Source organism: Xenopus tropicalis, chromosome 1 (assembly GCF_000004195.4).
Source record: "Xenopus tropicalis strain Nigerian chromosome 1, UCB_Xtro_10.0, whole genome shotgun sequence".
Classification (NCBI taxonomy): domain Eukaryota; kingdom Metazoa; phylum Chordata; class Amphibia; order Anura; family Pipidae; genus Xenopus; species Xenopus tropicalis.
The window spans coordinates 1,686,627-1,700,007 of NC_030677.2; the positions used below are offsets into that span (position 1 = coordinate 1,686,627).

The following is a 13,381-nucleotide window of genomic DNA, read 5'->3' on the forward strand; positions in this document are numbered from 1 at the left end:
AGTCCCAAGCCGGACTTGGATTTCTTACTATCGAGTGCTATTCTGATACCTACTGGGAGCTGCTCTCTTGCTCCCTTCCTATTGTTCTGCTGATTGGCTCTGGGGGTGAGGGGGATATCACTACAACTTGCAGCGCAGCGGTAAAGTGTGCCTGAGTCTAAGCTTTCAGAAGGAGCCAGCGCTACACATTAGAACTGCTTTCAGATAAGCTATTGTTTCTACTACTCCCATGTAACTGAAGTAGTCATGACTTAGCTGAGCCGGACTTGGATTTTTACTATTGAGTTATATTTTGATATCAACCACTAAGTGGGGCATGGGAGCATTTTTGGCAATGCAGGTGTCAGGGAACTATCTTGCTACCTGCCCATTGTGCTGCATTGGAGGGAAAGGGAAGGGGTGATATCACTCCAGCTTGCAGTGCTGCAGTAAAGTGTGATTGAAGTTTATCACATGACTGAAGGCACCTCAGTTAAACACCAGGAAGTTTAATGATGATTATATAAATGCCAAAAATTTCAGAAAATTAATTGACCTTTGAGGTACTGCATATCCTAACAAATAAATATTGAAAAATACATTGATCCATTTTTTCTTATAAAATATAATAGAACCATGTGACATGTGACATCACTAGGCCACACATTTGGATATATTTTACAGGTTATTCATGGCATTTGTATATAATAAAATGTACATTCATGCTAATTACACAGTGTAAAGAAGATGAGTTATTGGTGCTTGCAACATAACAGCATTAGAACCATACGGAGAAAGGTAGTCTGATATTAGTCTGATATTTTCTACCAGGTTGGTGTTTACTAATCATTGCTGTAAAGATTTTGTCTTATGATTCACATGTCAGGAGAACTGGCCAATCACATGTGTTCCCCTTTGTATGTATGTACAGTGGAGGAAATAATTATTTGACCCCTCACTGATTTTGTAAGTTTGTCCAATGACAAAGAAATGAAAAGTCTCAGAACAGTATCATTTCAATGGTAGGTTTAACAGTGGCAGATAGCACATCAAAAGGAAAATCGAAAAAATAACTTTAAATAAAAGATAGCAACTGATTTGCATTTCATTGAGTGAAATAAGTTTTTGAACCCCTACCAACCATTAAGAGTTCTGGCTCCCACAGAGTGGTTAGACACTTCTACTCAATTAGTCAACCTCATTAAGGACACCTGTCTTAACTAGTCACCTGTATAAAAGACACCTGTCCACAGAATCAATCAATCAAGCAGACTCCAAACTCTCCAACATGGGAAAGACCAAAGAGCTGTCCAAGGATGTCAGAGACAAAATTGTAGACCTGCACAAGGCTGGAATGGGCTACAAAACCATTAGCAAGAAGCTGGGACAGAAGGTGACAACTGTTGGTGCACAAAATGACCATCAATCGACCTCGCTCTGGGGCTCCACGCAAGATCTCACCTCGTGGGGTGTCAATGATTCTGAGAAAGGTGAAAAAGCATCCTAGAACTACACGGGAGGAGTTAGTTAATGACCTCAAATTAGCAGGGACCACAGTCACCAAGAAAACCATTGGAAACACATTACACCGAAATGGATTAAAATCCTGCAGGGCTCGCAAGGTCCCCCTGCTCAAGAAGGCACATGTGCAGGCCCGTCTGAAGTTTGCCAATGAACACCTGAATGATTCTGTGAGTGACTGGGAGAAGGTGCTGTGGTCTGATGAGACCAAAATAGAGCTCTTTGGCATTAACTCAACTCGCTGTGTTTGGAGGAAGAAAAATGCTGCCTATGACCCCCAAAACACCGTCCCCACCGTCAAGCATGGGGGTGGAAACATTTTGCTTTGGGGGTGTTTTTCTGCTAAGGGCACAGGACAACTTATTCGCATTAACGGGAAAATGGATGGAGCCATGTATCGTGAAATCCTGAACGACAACCTCCTTCCCTCTGCCAGGAAACTGAAAATGGGTCGTGGATGGGTGTTCCAGCACGACAATGACCCAAAACATACAGCAAAGGCAACAAAGGAGTGGCTCAAGAAGAAGCACATTAAGGTCATGGAGTGGCCTAGTCAGTCTCCGGACCTTAATCCAATAGAAAACCTATGGAGGGAGCTCAAGCTCAGAGTTGCACAGAGACAGAAACCTTAGGGATTTAGAGATGATCTGCAAAGAGGAGTGGACCAACATTCCTCCTAAAATGTGCGCAAACTTGCTCATCAATTACAAGAAACGTTTGACCTCTGTGCTTGCAAACAAGGGTTTTTCCACTAAGTATTAAGTCTTTTTTTGTTAGAGGGTTCAAAAACTTATTTCACTCAATGAAATGCAAATCAGTTGCTATCTTTTATTTAAAGTTATTTTTTCGATTTTCCTTTTGATGTGCTATCTGCCACTGTTAAAATAAACCTACCATTGAAATGATACTGTTCTGAGACTTTTCATTTCTTTGTCATTGGACAAACTTACAAAATCAGTGAGGGGTCAAATAATTATTTCCTCCACTGTATGTATGTATGTATATCTTTATTTATAAAGCCCTACTTATGTACGCAGCGCTGTACAGTAGAATACATTCATACAAACAGGGGGTTATTAAGATAATAATAGATAAATACAAAATATAACAATAAATACAAATAAATACAAGATACAGTTACAGTTGCAATAAGTTAAGAGTCAAAGACACAAGAGGAAGGAGGTCCCTGCCCCGTAGAGCTTACAATCTATATGGGAGGGTAACTTACAGACACAAATAGGCAAATATAAGTGCTGTAGGTCACAGTGGGTGACACTACAATGTAAGTGCCAGTTCCTAGATCAGGTGCTGGGCGAGTGCTCCAAAAGGGAGTATTTAAGTTTGGTTTTAAAAAGACTGAGGGAGGATTCTCTCCGGAGGAAATCAGGGAGGGCATTCCCAATGTGAGGGGCAGCAGGGCAGAAAGGGTTAAGGTGGGAAACAGCAGTAGTAGTGGGGGGCGCAACCAAGCGATTGCTCTGCGAGGAACGAAGGAGTCGGCCGGGAACGTACAGAGACACAAGGGAAGAGATGGAGTGAGGAGCAGAGGAGTCGGACAGGAACATACAGAGACACAAGGGAAGAGATGTAGTGAGGAGCAGAGGAGTCGGCCAGGAACGTACAGAGACACAAAGGAAGAGATGTAGTGAGGAGCAGAGGAGTCGGCCAGGAACGTACAGAGACACAAGGGAAGGGATGTAGTGAGGAGCAGAGGAGTCAGCCAGGAATGTACGGAGACACAAGTGAAGAGATGTAGTGAGGAGCAGAGGAATGAAGGGCTTTGAAGGTTAAGATAAGGAGTTTGTAAGATATTCTTTGTTTAATAGGAAGCCACGATAAGGACTTTAGCAGGGGAAGGGCCTGAACTCTCCTGGATGAGAGGAGGTCACAAAACAAAAACTGTAGTACCGTGTTAGTCAGTGTCAAAAATAATAATAAAAAAAACAACAAAACACAAATACAAGAGTATTGTAGAAATGATACCTATATTGGCTAACAATAAAAATACATTGCAAGCTTTCGGAGCTCTAAGGCCCCTTCATCAGGTATTTTGCCTGATGAAGGGGCCTTAGAGCTCCGAAAGCTTGCAATGTATTTTTATTGTTAGCCAATATAGGTATCATTTCTACAATACTCTTGTATTTGTGTTTTGTTGTTTTTTTATTATTATGGATGAGAGGAGGAGAATTCTGGCAGCAGTATTTAATATTGACTGTAGGGGGGAAAGATGGGAGTTAGGGAGGCCGGTTAGTAGCAGGTTACAGTAGTCAAGTTGGGATAGGATGAGAGCATGCATGAACAATAATAAACCTCAATGAAAAAAATATATAGATCTAAGCAGTCATAGAGAAAAGTTTACCCATTGTACAGGGTTGGTCCAGGTGCTCATGCCCCAGACCCTCAGCATAGGGGAGCCATATAGGAACAGATTAGCAAGTTAGCAGGCACTCCAGAACTCCATGTAGGTGAGTTAAAAGCTCAAATCATAAGTAAAATCATGAGTAATTTATTGAGATAATACATAAAAATAAAACATAAATGAATGCTTCTAAGCCTTACCCATTTCGTACCATTCTGGGTAATTAATCATAGGCTACCAGAGAGCATGCATGAGCAGCCTAGCTGTTGCAGTAGAAAGAAAGGGACGGATTTTGGCAATATTGCATAAGAAAATGACAGGTTTTGACAGTGGTGTTAATGTGGTCAGAGAAAGGAGACAGGAGTCAAAGATCACCCCCAAACAATGCGCCGAATTGACAGGGTTGGTGAGGGTGCCTTCAATAGAGATAGAGATGGGGGGGTAGGACCAGGTTTAAGAGGTGGCGTTGGTTCATCCAATTGGAGATAACCAGGAGACAGTTAGAGATTTGACTGTCAGTTTCAACTGTTAATGAAGGGGTCAAAAAATAAATTTGGATATCATCAGCATACAGATGGGATTTAAAGCCAAATAAACGGATGAGATCTCCCAAAGACAGTGTGTAGAGGGAGAACAACAACGGCTCAAGTACAGAACCTTGGGGTACCCCCACATTAAGTACAGAGCCTTGGGGTACCCCTACATTAAGTACAGAGCCTTGGGGTACCCCTACATTAAGTACAGAGCCTTGGGGTACCACCACATTAAGTACAGAGCCTTGGGGTACCCCCACATTAAGTACAGAGCTTTGGGGTACCCCCACATTAAGTACAGAGCCTTGGGGAACCCCCACATTAAGTACAGAGCCTTGGGGTACCCCCACATTAAGTACAGAGCCTTGGGGTACCCCCACATTAAGAGAAACTGGAGACAGTGAGGGAACGGTTAGAGAGGTAGGAAGAGACCCAGGATGCAGCCTGACTACGGAGACCAATCGAATGCAGAATTTGCATCAGGAGGGAGTGGTCAACCGTATCAAACGCAGCCGATAGATCTAGGAGGATTAGTATCGAAAAGTGACCTTTGGCTTTGGCAACCTGAAGATCATTCGTAACTCTGCACAATGCTGTCTCAGTAGAGTGCGCTGGTCGAAAACCAGATTGCAGCGGGTCCAACAGATTATGGGTGTTAAGAAAGTTAGTGATGCGGGAGAGAACAATACGCTTTAAGATTTTGGAGGCAAGAGATAAAAGCGAGACAGGACAGTAGTTAGAGAGACAGGACGGGTCCAGTGTGGCCTTTTTAAGGATGGGCTTGACACAGGCCTGTTTGAAGGAAGAGGGGAAATTTCCAGAAGTCAGAGAAGAGTTGAGGATGTGAGTAAGAGCTGGAGTAAGAATTTGGTGTCTACATTAAGCCAGGGGTGTGGGGTTTTGAGCCCGAGTACGCTTAGGCTAAAGGGGTGCAAATGAGTCAGTGGTGGAGGCTAGTATTCTGTTGTACTTGCTAACCAGGGTATCAGGGTCAAACATCTGGACTGGACCTGAAAGAGTGAGCTAAGGCTGGGAGGTCTATTTCATGTGTCATTTTGAATAAATATGGTGGGGGAAGGAGCAGGTTGGGAAGGAGAGTGAGAGACAGAAAATGTAACCAGGTGATGGTCAGAGAAGGGGAAGGGGACACTGTTAAAATCAGAAAGGGACAGATTTTTGGTAAAGACTAAATCCAGAAAGTGGCCTCCTTATGAGTCGGAGCGTTTGTCCTACTGCTGGAGTTCAAAAGAGGAGGTTAGGCGGAGAAAACATGAGGGCCAGGGTTGCGAGGGATCATCAATGTGGGAGTTGAAGTCCCCATGGATGATTGCAGGGCCGTCAGTAGAGAGGGAAAAAGAGAGCCAGGTTTCATAATCAGAGAGGAAGGTAGCTGGGGAGGAGGCTGACAGGGGCCTGTAAATGACTCCCCCGTACAGAGAGAGGATGGAAGATTTGAAGGGCATGTACCTCAAATGACATACATATATACATACTATAGCAAGTGGGCATAAACCATAATTATAGATGCAAGAAAATTCACCAATGAAAATTCTACTTATAAAAAGTTTCATTATAAATGCAAAAGAAGTGACCAATGAGAATGGTGATTATCAGCACTGTGTCAGGCCCCTTGCTGGTACCTTACATATAGAGATAATGATGGCATTTTCCCGTCATTATATGGCACAGGAATCAGACATGGGGATAAAGGGACAGACTTGTTCAGTGCTGGGAAACTGTGCTTATTGCTCCCAACTCCAATTGCAGGAACAGAGAACAGGGAGCCGGATTTTTTTCATTTTAAAGCAGTCACTGGATGTGGAGATTTGGACGAAAAGTTTTATCACTGCGTATTATCTAATTATGTATATGTTACATTATTATGGGATTTGTAGCAACAACTACAAATTTTGGTTGAGCTGCGCAGTGCAGCAGGGTTTATATCCCCTTTAAGAAGGTGGTTCTCATACCAACTGAAACTTTGGCTTGAAACTTGATAAGCAATTTTGTTTTTTGTCAGATGAACTTTGGGTTTTTGGAAGCAAATGATGTGCCCCATAACATTGCATTCTTAGCATACCTTTTCCTAGCAATGCAGCAAACTATATCTTGTATTGCCTAGGCAATTACAGAGGATTATTCCCTTAGTTTGGTCCAAAGTTCAGTTGTCATGTCTCCAGCACAAGCTTACATCATTTCTGTTATTTGTTTACTCATTTACAGTGAACTCCCTCTGCTGGCTGTTTGATGTATATGCAGGCAACCATTTTCATTATAATCTTTGACCCTTTGCAACCACCATACATCTAACATGTGACTCATTACAATGCATTGTGGGCGTCCAGACTCCATTTTGTAGCCCATGCTGTGGAAGAAGCACACCATATTCCATCTTCTCCCCCATGGTAGCATCACTGGGAAGGAAATGGTCTTCAACCCACATTTAGTCCCCACTACAGCTGCCGGCAGCTCCGAGACACTGTTGGGTACTTGATCTGTGCCAGCGTGTGTTTCATATATCAGTTATATCCTTATGTATATATATATATATATATGTATGTTTGTATGATATGTTGTTTTTTACGGAAGAGCCCTAGGGCCACCAAAAAAAAAAAAATTCTGGTGAATCATGACTTTTAATCTCATAATTATTACTTTTAGGGACAAATTTACTAAGCAATTATGAGATAAAATTGGATTTTTTTTTATTATTTCTAGATAATTTTCGCGATTTACAAGTACATTTTCACCAGAACTCAATTTTATTGTTATTATTCCCAGAACAAGTCAAGTTTTTTGAAAAATAACTCCCATAATTCATTATTTATTAATGTTTAGTTAATTTTTTTTATTAAAAAAAATTCGGCAGGTTTGATCTGTTGAGTACCATTGTTTCTTATGGAGGCTTAGAATAGCAGAGGAATAGAATAGTCAGTGACAGCCTGTCGTTAAAGGACAAATTAATCCCCTCATTGTTTTCCGTTTCACCCAAGTTCAAGGGGAAGTTCATTCCATCATTGTTTTCAGTTTCACCCAGCTTCAAATGGGAACTTAATCATTGTTTTCAGTTTCACACCTTTCAAGGGAAAGTTAATCCCATCAATGTTTTCATTTTCAACTGAAACTTAAACACATTATTGTTTTCCAAGAATGAGCGCCATTGCTCCTAAAATGGCTGCTGGATCAATTCCTGTTTGGGAAAAATGAAAAGGATTCATGGAATTTTCTGAGTTTTAACAATGCTTTCAAAAATTTGGGATTTTTGGGTAGTAAACTTGAAATTTTCGTACATTTTAGAACTCTTTATTTAGAATTTTTTTGGGTGGACCTAGTGCGCTTCCTTAGTTTTTTTTAGTATCATTCTTCATATTCATTGTATTTTATTTCACTTACTGTATTGTACATCACAGTTTCACTTCTTGCCATAACCATCCAGTAAAGTTCTACAGATTTCACCCTTGGTCTCTTTATTGGAGTGTGGGAAGGTTTAGCTGTATGCCAAGCTACTCACTGCCCCAGGGGAACACGTGGTGAGGACAGACCATCATTCATTTCTAGTGATGAGCGAATCTGTTGCATTTCGCTTCACTGAAAAATTTGCGAATCTTTCAAAAGATCCGCGAAACGGCGAAAAAAATAGTCGCCCGTGGCTATTCTTTTGTCGCCCATGGCTATTATTTAGTCGCGTGGTTATTCTTTTGATGCCAGCGACAATTTTTGGAGGTGCCGCGAATCCATGCCTGGCGAAACATGTCACCCATCACTATTCATTTCCCAAAGTTCTTTAACCTTGTTTTTATCTTCTGTATGATGCACATACTATAATAGGTAGTGATGAGCAAATCTGGCACATTTCGCTTCGCCATAAAATTCGCAAAACGGCAAAAAAATTCTGAAATGGCGAAAAATAAGCAAAAGAAAGAACAGGAGATCCTACCCGCACACCCTTAGCTCTCCAAGAGAAAATGGTGCTCGGTGCACACTGCTCGGAGGGATCGGCACCCTCCCAAATTCCAATAGCCACAAAAAAGCACTGGCACTCAAAGCTGCAAAAATGGGACAAGCCCTTTAGAAATCTTTAGAAAAATGGGACAAGCCCTTTAGAAATCTTTAGAAAAATGGGACAAGCCCTTTAGAAATCTTTAGAAAAATGGGACAAGCCCTTTAGAAATCTTTAGAAAAATGGGACAAGCCCTTTAGAAATCTTTAGAAAAATGGAACAAGCCCTTTAGAAATCTTTAGAAAAATGGGACAAGCCCTTTAGAAATCTTTAGAAAAATGGGACAAGCCCTTTAGAAATCTTTAGAAAAATGGGACAAGCCCTTTAGAAATCTTTAGAAAAATGGGACAAGCCCTTTAGAAATCTTTAGAAAAATGGGACAAGCCCTTTAGAAATCTTTAGAAAAATGGGACAAGCCCTTTAGAAATCTTTAGAAAAATGGGACAAGCCCTTTAGAAATCTTTAGAAAAATGGGACAAGCCCTTTAGAAATCTTTAGAAAAATGGGACAAGCCCTTTAGAAATCTTTATTGCAGAGGTGCACCTCCGCAATAAAGATTTCTAAAGGGCTTGTCCCATTTTTGCAGCTTTGAGTGCCAGTGTTTTTTTGTGGCTATTGAAAAATAAGCAAAACACATTCATCGCGTTATTTTTTTTGTCAACCACATTTTTTTGTTGCCTGCCTTTTTTGACACAACTGCGCCCAATTTTGGAGTGGCCGCACCTATTTTGATGTGACTTGGTACTTTGTTGTAGAAGGGCTTCTTTACCCATGTTGGATTTGTCAGAATGTGTACTTTCCAAAAATATATGGTTTTTAGGGGTCACCATACATTTCTGTAGCTTCTACCCCTCATAAAACTGCCATGTGTTTATGAATTAGGTAAAGGAAAGCCATGAAATTAGTGGCACAGGGTATATTTTGGGGTCTGTAAGTGCCATGTGCTTTGATAAACCTATGTATATTGGGCATCAAACTGTTCAGTAGACCTCTGGGGTTCATATTTAGGGTGTTTTATCTTGGTACCTAATGACCTGTAGAAAATAAGATGCTGCATAATGGAAGTTTTGAGGGGATATTTGGAAATGTCATCAAAATCACCAAATTTAGGAAAGCTTTGCGGCTTGGTACTTTGGAGTAGAAAGACATGGGTACCCATTTTGAATTGAGGGAAATGTGTACTTTCTAAAAATATAAGTCCTTCTGGGGTGAGGGGTACTTTTTTGTACCTTTATCCCACATAAAATGATGTAAATGTGTTGATTTTGCAGGAGCTGAAATGATAGAGTATGATACCACATACCGTATATACTCGAGTATAAGCCGATCCGAATATAAGCCGAGGTACCTAATTTTACCTAAGAAAATTGGACTTATTGACTCGAGTGTAAGCCTAGGGTGGGAAATGCAGCCGCTACTAAATAATAAAAGGACACTCAGCGTAACCCCCTGAGAACTCTTCATAAATATATCATGTTGGCAGCTGCAGATAAGGGAAAGGTGGATGGAGGACCCTTTGACCATCCTGCCTTTAAGAGTTACAGCACTGCTGATAACTTCAGGGAAAGAAAAATGCTACAGCAGCAGACAAAAGCAGGTTATTCTCCTTCTTTATGCAGCACATGTTCTCCCTCTGTATGCAGCACCCATTCTCCCTCTGTATGCAGCACCCATTCTCCCTCTGTATGCAGCACCCATTCTCCCTCTTTATGCAGCACATGTTCTCCCTCTGTATGCAGCACCCATTCTCCCTCTGTATGCAGCACCCATTCTCCCTCTGTATGCAGCACCCATTCTCCCTCTGTATGCAGCACCCATTCTCCCTCTTTATGCAGCACCCATTCTCCCTCTGTATGCAGCACCCATTCTCCCTCTGTATGCAGCACCCATTCTCCCTCTGTATGCAGCACCCATTCTCCCTCTTTATGCAGCACATGTTCTCCCTCTGTATGCAGCACCCATTCTCCCTCTGTATGCAGCACCCATTCTCCCTCTGTATGCAGCACCCATTCTCCCTCTGTATGCAGCACCCATTCTCCCTCTGTATGCAGCACCCATTCTCCCTCTTTATGCAGCACCCATTCTCCCTCTGTATGCAGCACCCATTCTCCCTCTGTATGCAGCACCCATTCTCCCTCTGTATGCAGCACCCATTCTCCCTCTTTATGCAGCACCCGTTCTCCCTCTTTATGCAGCACCCGTTCTCCCTCTGTATGCAGCACCCGTTCTCCCTCTTTATGCAGCACTTGTTCTCCCTCTTTATGCAGCACCTGTTCTCCCTCTGTTCCATGTGCACTCCCTCAGTATGCCGACGCTCTCACGCTCTTCCGCTCTCCCTCTGTATGTAGACTTGACTCCATGCGAGCACCTCCTCCATGGACGCGTGATGTAAAATGCCCTTTCAGTTGACTCTATTTCATTGATCCAGCACCTCGCCAGCCATCAGGCACGCAACTTACTCTATTTCATATCCAGAACCGGGAATCCGTTGCGCACACACGTGTCATGTACCTTTCCAGCGATTGGTCGCGTTGCACATATCCACCATACACGTCACGCGCACGAGGGGGGGGCTGGATACGTGCATGCGATTGCGACGGATGCCCAGGGCTGGATATGAATTAGAGTAAGTTGCGTGCCCGATGGCTGGCGAGGTGCTTGATCAATGAAATAGAGTAAGTCAATGCTCGCAAGTGAGCGCACGGCCGGGAGAACGTAACTACCGTATATACCCGAGTATAAGCTGAAGGTGCCTTTTTGAGCACATTATTAGGGCTGAAAAACTCGGCTTATACTCGAGTATATATGGTACTTAGGTAAATCTATGCATATTGGGCATCAGACTGTTCAGGGGACCCCTGGCATTCATATTTAGGGTGTTTTATTTGGTTACTTTATGGCCTGAAGGAGATAAGATACTATAGACTGGAAGCTTTGAAGTGATTTTTAAAAAAATTCACACTTTTTGATAAAAAAACCCAATAACTTTAGGAAAGCATTGCAACTTGGTAGTTTGGAGTAGACAGGCAGTTGTGCCTATTCTGGATTTCCCAGAATCTGTTCTTTCTAAAAATGTATAATTTTTCTGGGATAAACCTTCTGTTAGTGGAGTTATTGGCCTTGAAATCTAAAGTATGCAGCTTTCTGGAGCAGTGCTTTGGGAATTTGGTAGTGTACTGCTGGGAGTTTTTGACCTATACAAGTGAGAAATCTCCATAAAACTATATATATTTGGTATTGGCACATTCAGGAGACATGGGACTTTCCAAATCAGTTGTATTTTCATACATAAAATAATTTTTGTTTCTGGTATGTGTGTTTATATTACAGAAAATATTTTTTTTTCATGTTTTAGATATTTAGAAGCCTATATCTTGTTACAGAATTGGAATTACACAAGAATTCTACCATATTTTGAAAGCTTAGGTTGTTCTGAAAAAAACAATATATAGTTTTCCTGGGTAAACTAAAAGTCCCCCCGAGGAAAGGCCCCTAAAGTGAAACAGTGCAAAATGTTCAAAAACTGTCTGGCAGTAGAAGTTCCGCTTTGATCAAAGTTGAAAGAAAAATTTTAAATGATATCTTTAAAATAAGTGTATAAAAATAATAATAAAGTATTTCACATTGAGAACATTTTAATACAAATAAGATGATAAATCACATTTTTTGTTTAATATTGCCCCACCCCTCTTTCTTTTCTGAGCTCACCTCCTATTGACTGCAAAGATGGTTAGGCACGCGCAGCACACAATCAAAGGGAGAAGGAGAGCTTCGAAAAGAAGAGGAGAGGAGCTTCATGCTATACCAGAAAGTAGCTGAAATGAGCTGGAACTAGAAATATATTGTATATTTATCCCCTTTAATTGCAAAACTAAAAATGTTATTTATCTGATTTACATTACAAATGTTTCATTAACGTGAAATACATTGTTATTTTAAAGATGCAAAATCAAATTTACCTGTCAACTTCTGGTGTCACAAGTGGCATCAATATATACAGTATATAAGGCATGGATATATTTTAGTGTCTATTAATGATGTTTATGCATTACAGTATGTAGCACAACTATTAATGGTGTTTCAAACATTACTTTTAGTTGTTTCTAAGCAAATTCGTTTTTACATTCACATCTGGCCTGAGTAGTATTGTGTAACATTTGGGCAGAAATATACAGGCTAAAAGGCCCGCGCTTGAGGTGAGTATGGCAAATATCTCCACACACACAGTGTTTTTGCCTTTGGTGCTCAGATAGGCCGGGATCATTGTGATCCAAACACTGCAGAAGAGCAGCATGCTGAAAGTGATGTACTTGGCCTCATTAAAACTGTCCGGTAAGCTCCGAGCTAAAAATGCTAAAACAAAACTAACAGCTGCCAGAAGCCCCATATACCCAATAACTGAGTAAAAGCCAATAGCTGAGCCCTCATTGCACTGAATGATGATGGTTCCAGGGGAAGTGTGAATGTCCAGTTCCTGAAAGGGAGGAGAAATGGCCAACCAAGTCATGCAGATGATTATTTGAATGGATGAGCAGAACAAGACTACAGAATTGGACAGTTTGACTCCCAGCCATTTTCTCCATGAGCTCCCTGGCTTGGTGGCTTTGAAAGCAACACAAACCATGATAGTCTTGGCCAGGAGAGAAGAGACAGCTATGGAGAAGGTGATTCCAAAAGTGATGATGCGCAGCATGCAGGTTATATCCACAGGGCGACCGAGGAACAGAAACACACTGAGGAAGCTCAGCTTGATGGAGACAAGGAGGAGGAAGCTCAGGCTCCGGTTGTTGGCTCTCACTATGGGGGAGTCCATATATGTGATGAAGACTCCTAATACCATTTGAGTGATAAGGAAAAATAAAACAGAGACTGTTGAAAAAAATATGGAAATGACATTATTTGTGTATGATAGAAAATCTCTCTTTTTTTCTAAACACTGATCCTTCATCTCATTAGGCCACTCCATATCTGAGCATTGGGTGCAGGTTG

At 41.5% G+C, this 13,381-nt stretch overlaps 1 protein-coding gene across 1 annotated transcript; it reads right to left on the reverse strand.

Annotated features, from left to right (window-relative positions):
• Window positions 1-12,485: 12,485 nt before the first annotated feature.
• LOC116408369 (vomeronasal type-2 receptor 26-like) lies at window positions 12,486-13,019 on the reverse strand (the record flags this gene model as incomplete). Its single annotated transcript, XM_031895143.1, has 1 exon — window positions 12,486-13,019. A coding segment is annotated over one exon (534 nt), but the record flags the coding sequence as incomplete, so codon positions are not given.
• Between the last annotated feature and the right edge of the window lie 362 nt (window positions 13,020-13,381).